This window comes from Onychomys torridus, chromosome 13 (genome assembly GCF_903995425.1).
Source record: "Onychomys torridus chromosome 13, mOncTor1.1, whole genome shotgun sequence".
Lineage (NCBI taxonomy): Eukaryota > Metazoa > Chordata > Mammalia > Rodentia > Cricetidae > Onychomys > Onychomys torridus.
Window position 1 is genome coordinate 45862474 of NC_050455.1, and position 7675 is coordinate 45870148.

Below are 7675 nucleotides of genomic sequence, written 5' to 3' on the forward strand. Positions count from 1 at the left end.
ATTTTTTTTAGCATTTAAAAGTTTGGTCAATTTGAGTGCCAAGATAAAAGCTTTAGGAAAATCTGTGAAAATGAATTATGGAGAAATTCAGACACAGATAGAAGAATTTAAATGTGAATCTATCTCAACATTGAATTATATGGCCACTAAGAAACAGCCTCAGGTTACCAGACAGCAAATATTCATCCACCTGGTAACTTTATAGGAGCTACAAAATGCTCAAGGGTATGTACGAGCTAACTGGAATCCAGTGGAAATGTTAGATTTGAGGAGATTCAAAGAAGATATAGTATCATATGACAGATGTTAGGTATAAAATAGGTCTATAAAAAATTAGATCCCAAAAGGTGCAAATTAGGAGAGATTGGTTGCAGACTCTTAATGACTTTCAAAGATTATTTGGAGACATTTCCCATCTATTAACTGTTGTTGGGCTAAAAAATGATGAACTGAGTAATTTGTTCAAACCTTAGATGGGTAAAAGGAATTAAATAGTCCAAGAGAATTATCAGCTGAAGCTTAGAGAGAATTGACCTTGGTGGAAAAGAAAGTACAGGAAGGACATGCAGATCATATGGATCCAAAGCATGGTGGAATATTGGTTATTTTACCCTGTAAGCATTCTCCTACAGGAATTTGAATGCAGAGGGAAGATATTATAATGGAATGGATATTTCTACCAAATAAACACAGTAAAAAAATTAAGAAACACATGGAAAAGATCTCTGAGTTGATTTTAAATGGAAAACTGAGACTTCTACAATTAGCAGGAGCAGACCCAGCAGAAATTGTAGTACATTTAACTGAGGATGACATAGACAAATTATGGGCAGAAAGAGAACCTCGGCAAAGAGCTTGCGGCAATTTTTTGGAGACATTAACAGCAAATATCACCAAAGCGATAGAATTCAACTTATAAAGACAGCTGATGATATCTGCCTCACACTGTATAGAAAACACCCATATCTGGAGCCCCTACATTTAATACAGATGTAAACAAACAAGGATAGGCCGGTTAGAAATCAGAAAATCTAAGTAAAGTGGTTCAAAGTCCTTATAATTTGGTTCAAAAATTAGAATTATATGCTATTTTGATGGTACTAATGTGTAGTAATGGATTTTTCTAGTCTGATGTTTTTCTTTTCTGACCATCTTGAAAAGGTCTGCACACTGTTTTCTGGGCTTCTAGGTTTCTTATGAGAAATCTGTGAGTCTCTTAGGGGAAGCTCTGACCAGACTCTCTTCCCCTCAGTACCACTGAAAATAATAACTCATTCTGAGGTGTCTTGGGAAACAGAACACTTTGTTATAGTAGCACAATGTCAGTGAGGGGCTACCATGCTTTTGACACCAGACCACATTTACCGAGAAATGGATACTTTGATTGTAGAAATGTTGAGGCCTCGAACGGCCAGATTTTCCCCAGAATTTTTGATTCTACTTGCAAAGGCCATTGGAACATTGTCTGGGTTCACTTTCTTACTGATGGATATCAGAGTCTATACCCAATAGAACATAGAGTTCTAGGGGCCTATATTATTGTTGTTAACATTCTGTTGTTACTACTACTAAAGTGGAGCCAGTCCTTCCTAGGGTTTGCTTGTGAATTGTCCCCTGTAGAGACACTTTTGTGTTTGAACAGTGGTCTCCAGCAGGTGATGCTGTCTTGGGAAGTTTGGGTCTGGATTTAGGAGGTGGAGTCTAGCTCCAGGAAGCAGTTGGTATTCCTGGTGCTGGAGGTAGGGTGACCACCAGTACAGTCGTACAGCCTAAGCAGCCACATGCTAACACCAGCTACTCTTGCCACCATGCTTTCCCTGTTCTCACAGAGTGTGAGCCATAACCAACTCTTCCTTGTTACTTTTGTGGGGCACTGGGTAGCAGTGACTGCAGAGTAGCTAATACAGTCCTTTGACAGGAGTGTGCTCATCCCTCATTGGTCCATGTCTTGCTCTGACCACACAATGAGCCATTGTGAGGAATGCCTGACACGTGTGCATATAACACGCTGCCTAGGGTTGGGTTTGTCCTTCTAGTACAGAGAGCTGTTGAGTGGTGATCTGTGGGACTTGGACGTTGGTGAAAAATTTGGACCTGGATATTGGTGATGTTTTGGATCTGGATGCTGGTGACTTGTTAATATCGACAGAGTGAGTTTTCCTCACACTTTGCTGGCTGAACTTGTTTTAGTTTTTCATTTTATTATTTTTTTTGTAATTTATCTTTTTGGTTGTAGAAGTTAATTTGTACACATTTTAAATTTTTCTTTTTATTTATTTTCCATTAGTCTTTTTCTAACTACTAAATTTTTTAGTTTCTTTTAGATTTTAGAATTTTTAAATAATAAGCATAAAAGTTTAAAAAATTCAATTATCATCTGAGTATATGCACATAATATACTTTGATAATATTCATATACTCTATAGACTTGCTCCCTCCTCCTTCCCCTTCACATCCCTGCTCATTCCCTTTTACTATCAGGTCCCCTCCACTACCTGTGATTCAAGGATTGAAAACAAATGTTTTTATGGGACAGCCTCATTATACACAACACCATGATTTCCAATTCCATTCCTCTGAAAAAGGACAATTTCACTCTTTCCAGCTGAGTATGTAATTGTGGCCTTCTGTTTCTGCACATCATTGTTGGTCAGTTGGATTATGTGGCAGCGCTCACATGACTGGGTGAACCCAACTTTATCATAAAGTATGGTCCTGTTAAGTGCTGTTGAATTTTGTGTGGAGTATTCAAGTACTCTTACTAAGGACTGTTGCATGTGTGTTCATTAAGGACATTAATTATACCTTTTTCTTGTTGCTGTATCCACCTTGTTTTGGAACCTGAGTAATACAGGCTCTGAGGATGAGTCTGGAAGCATCCTTCTCTTTTTTATTTCATGCAATATTCTGAGAGGCATTGGTGTGTGTGGTGATGTTTGTGTATGCTCTAACAAAGCTTGTCTGAAGATCAGTAAGACAAAGAAGCTGGCCACTAGAGAGACTTCTTACCTGTAGCCATACTCAGCCTGAAAGGGTGCAAGATTCTGTCTCAAGGAATCCTCAGACTGAATGCAATGGCCTCCCATCTCCTCCCACCTTATATTCCTCTCTCTCTCTCACTTCCTGTCTCCACTCTCCTAGTACTGTGATTAAAGGAGTGAGCCATCCCCTCTAAGCTCTGTTTTTCTTTTAGACTGGATTAATCTCATGTCCCCCAGGGTGGTCTTCAACTCAGAGAGATCCTTCTGCCTCTGTCTCCTGAGTGCTAGGATAAAATGTATGAGCCATCGACTCCTGGCCTCTATGGCCACTAGTGCTTTAGCTGCTCACTCTGATCTTCATGCAAGCTTTGTTAGATCACAAACAAACTATGACCACAGGTGTGAATTCTTCTTTAAAGGTCTCATAGAAATCACCAATGAATTTGTCTGATCCTAGATTTTGTTTGTCAAGACATTATTATAACAGGAAACTTAAAAGGTCTTATTAATGAAATCAAACCTGAGGCAGATTATTGGGGTGAATGCTGGAAGATCAGAGACACAGAACGAACCACAGTTATCTCACCTTGCTAGTTCCTTAGGTGATCCTTTTTCCTCAGGCTGGAAGCTTCTGAGTCCTCATCCCAATGGCTCTCAGCTGAACTGTGTTGCTCCAAAGCCTGAACGCTTAACCAACCAAATGCTTAACAAACTACTTGGTTTTTTTCTCCTTTAATTCCTGGTCCTCACGCCTTATATACTTTTCTCTTTCTGCCCCCACTCCTTGTGATTAAAGGTTGGGTTTCTGAGATTCAAGGCGTGAGTCACCATGCTTAGCTGTTTCTAAAGTGGCCTTGAACACACAGAGATCCACCTGGCTCTGTCTCCCAAGTGCTGGAATTAAAGGCGTGTACCACCACCGCCCAACTTCTGCTATGGCCTTCTCTTCCCATTTTCTAGCCACCATTTTTGGCTTTGTTCTAGTGGCTGTTCTCTGCCCCCAGATATGTTTATTTCGGGTAACACACAATATTTCAGGGAACACAATACCCACCACACATTATTTTAAATTACTGTTTCAAGTTTGTTGCTGTTTTCTGCTTAAAATCAGTTCCTGGAGAATTTCATAAATATAAAAAAATAAATAAAAATTTGATTGTTTCTCCCTAGCTCCAGTTCCTCCCAATCTTCCTTACTCCATTTCCTATCACCCATATGTGTCTTTTTGTTTTGTTCTGCCTCAAGTACAGTTTCTTTTGTCTTTCACTCTTGGATATATGGACTTCCACTGGAGAGTGGTCTTTCTCACCTAGCAGAAGCTGCAAACTTTAAATGTGTTTCTCTTTTCCTGGAATCTATCAGTGTCAATAGCTCATCAGGAGTGTGATTTTTTACCCCAACTCTCCTCTTCATGCTGAGATTTTTGTCTGGAGTAGCTTAAGCAGGTCACAATGCTGTGAGTTCAGATGGGCCAGTGCCCTGCTTGGTCCAGAAAACAGTTGGTGTTGTCATCCACGGCCTCTGGCTCTGACAGTCTTTCAGTTTAGGTGTTTTATGTCTTTTTAGTTGAGTTTTGGTAGCTAATGTGTGTCTCAAGGTTTGTTCTAGATTTTTTCAATTCATTGGAATATTTAAAAAACATTCCTTAGTGATTGTCTAGCTGTCTGGAAGTATCTCTGGTAATACCACCTCATTTTGTCTCCCACATATTAACTTGTATCTTAAATTTTTGTAGTAGTTATTTTGGTTAAGACTACACAGTTCTGTTTATTCTTAAAATAGTCAAGTCTTTGTTACATTGGCCTTTGTTCTATTTTAGTTTCCATTTCAACACTTTCTGCTCTGAACTTGAGCATTTCTCCTATTTCTTTTGGGGTTGGATTGTTCTTGGTTGCATGTGACCTTGACATGCATCATTAGGTTATTATGGACAACCATCCTTTTTTTTTTTTTTTTTTTTTTTTTAATCTGCCAGGAATTTATAGCTATAAATGTGTCTCTTAGACCCGCTGTTAATGAATTTTGATCTTGTATCACTAGCTGGTGTTGATACTGAGCATTTATACCAACCAAGATGCAGACGGGGGAAGTAGCCCAAGGTGACAAGAACAACCCCTTTGAGGAAGAGGCTTTCACAGAACATTACAAAATCCTAACAACCCTTGGGCGAGGAGGATTTGGAGAAGTAAAATTGGCTAGCCATCTACTCACCCAGGGAAGGGTAGCAGTAAAAGTTCTCCCCAAAGACAGAAAGAACAGCTTCATCAAATCAGGAATTGAAATAATGAAATCTCTAGACCATCCCAATATTATTAAACTTTTGCACGTGATGGAGACCACAAATAACGCTTACATGGTTATGGAACATGCCACACGGGGAGAGCTAATGGGCAGGATTGTGGAGTTTGGCTACATACCAGAGGAGGAGTCTCGTAAGCTATTTAAACAGATGGTATGTGCCCTCCAGTATTGTCACAGTAAAGGGATTGCTCACAGGGCCCTAACACCCACAAATATTTTAGTGGACAACAAAGGAAATATAAAACTCAGTGACTTTGGTTTGGGCACCAAGCTTACTACACAGCAGAAGCTAGCATATTTCTGTGGGACCCTTCCTTATTGTGCCCCAGAACTCTTTGAAGAAAAAGGCTACAATGAACTTGCCACCGACATCTGGAGCTTGGGGGTTGTGCTCTACTTGATGTCAACAGGGCACCTCCCTTTCATGGGAAATACCTTTGGAGGACTAAAGCAGAAGATCTTGGCAGGAAAGTACTCCACTGAGTTCAAGCTGTCGCCAGAGCTTTGGGACCTTATTGCTAAGTTGTTAACTGTAAATCCTGGACAAAGACCCACAATAGATGAGGTTGTGGGCTTTGAATGGCTGAAGGATGGCATTGAAGGGTCTGGCAATCCCTTTAGAGAGAACGATGGGGACAGATACCCAGACCCCACTGTGATGGTCATCATGGGTGTCATGGGGTACAAGCAAGGACAGATCAGGGAAGCTTTCCGGGAGAAAAAGTTGGATCCGATGAGGGCCACCTACCTGATTCTTAGGCAGCAGTGGACCTGGAGGAACAACTTTATACAACAACATAAGCCCAAGCAGTCCGATGGAACCTTCAACCTTCTATGCTGTCCCATGCTGCCAAAACCGACTATAAAGAGGGGATCTAGTGTCCCTAGCCTTCCCAACTCCATTTTGCCCACTCTACCTGAGAGTCCTGAGAACGACAAAAAGTGTAGAACATGGTGCAGTGTGCCTCCCACCCTGAAATGCCCTTACAAGAAAACACTCCCCATTGACAGAATCTGCTCCCAGCACCTACATGAGGATCACTTCATGAACATCAGCTGGGGGGATGCAGAGAGCACTCTTGATGCCTCTGATGAAATATGTACCAGAGTGTCTTCAGTACTGGAAACTTATTTCAACCAGTTATCTCTGGATGTGTCCAAAGCTGGCCCTAACAAATCAAACGACAAGGCATCCTCACAAGGTGATTTATCTCATACCTCTGTGGAGGGTGTTCAGTGCAAAGACATCAACATACTATGTGAGGATGTCGATTCCTGTCTCCCACAAAGCTCATCTCAGGAGGACCTCAGTGTGCAGCCCCACAGCGTGGCTACAGCTGGCTCAAAGTACAAGACCTCAGAGGATAGATCACCTCCATTCTCCAGCATCGAGGCCCAGGATGAGGGTCCCATTGTAGAAGAAGACGACCACCTCAGCCCATTCTCCCCCGAAACAACCCAGGGACACCTCAGTGGCCAGGGTCAGACTGCACCCAGAGTCCCACTTAGAAAGCGGCTTTGGAAGAGCATACAGAACAGGATAATGAAAGGCCTGAGAAGTTTGTGTTGCTGCCTACCGACAGAAAATAGGGAGAACGTAGCCAGCAGCCAAACTCAGATTGTGCGCTTAAATAGCCATGGAGGCAGGCGAGGCAGCAGGTAGGTGGACTGGCTATAATGCACTACTGTATGTAAACATTTTCTTTTTTAACATGATGTTCTTTTCTTTAAAGAAAAAAATATTTATTTCCTATATGTGCGTAGAAGGGAACTTGAAGGAGTAAGTTCACTCTTTATACCACATGAGTCCTAGGGAATGGATTAAGTTCCCCAGGCTTTGGTCATGAGCTTTTACCAACTAGGCAGTTTTTGGGACTAAAGGATATGCTTTAAAATAAACAGATTACAAACATGACAATTTTGGGGGTTAGTGGTAAAATGTTATCATCACACCAGAAAGCAAATCCCACAGTATTCTTACTGGGCACCTTGACCTAGATGTAGACAGACAGCAGAGGATGGTGACCTGAGACTGGGCATGGATGAGGAGAGGGATGGAAAAGGGAGCAATGGGCCCAGCACTGAGTGGAATCCGATGAGGGCCCAGCACAGCACAGGGCCAGCACAGCCAAACAGAAGACCTGCATGTTCTTCTAAGATGCCCCTTTCTTGTGTCTGTTTCAAGTGCTGGTGGAGGCACTGTGCCTCCAGGAAACTGAAGTCTGAGTGTGGAGAGCAGCCTGCTGAGGGTGCACACAGGCACAGGGGAGAGCCAGGTAGGAAGTTCAGATGGCTGTGTGCCAGTGGGAAGCTGTGTCCATATCACAGGCTGAAACTAGGAACTTAGTATTCCTGTGTCTGCAGATGAAGACTGGGGAGGAGGGGGCATGCCA

The 7675-nt window shown here is 41.9% G+C and overlaps 1 protein-coding gene across 1 annotated transcript; it reads left to right on the forward strand.

Moving 5' to 3' along the window:
* Window positions 1-5055: 5055 nt before the first annotated feature.
* On the forward strand, window positions 5056-6945 carry LOC118594539 (sperm motility kinase X-like). Its single transcript, XM_036204484.1, has one exon. The coding sequence runs from the start codon at window positions 5056-5058 to the stop codon at window positions 6943-6945; it is 1890 nt and encodes a 629-aa protein (XP_036060377.1).
* Window positions 6946-7675: the final 730 nt, after the last annotated feature.

Excerpts from the sequence above, each read along its gene's own strand:
- LOC118594539 (XM_036204484.1), top strand. The coding sequence starts at position 5,056 with ATGCAGACGGGGGAAGTAGCCCAAGGTGACAAGAACAACCCCTTTGAG.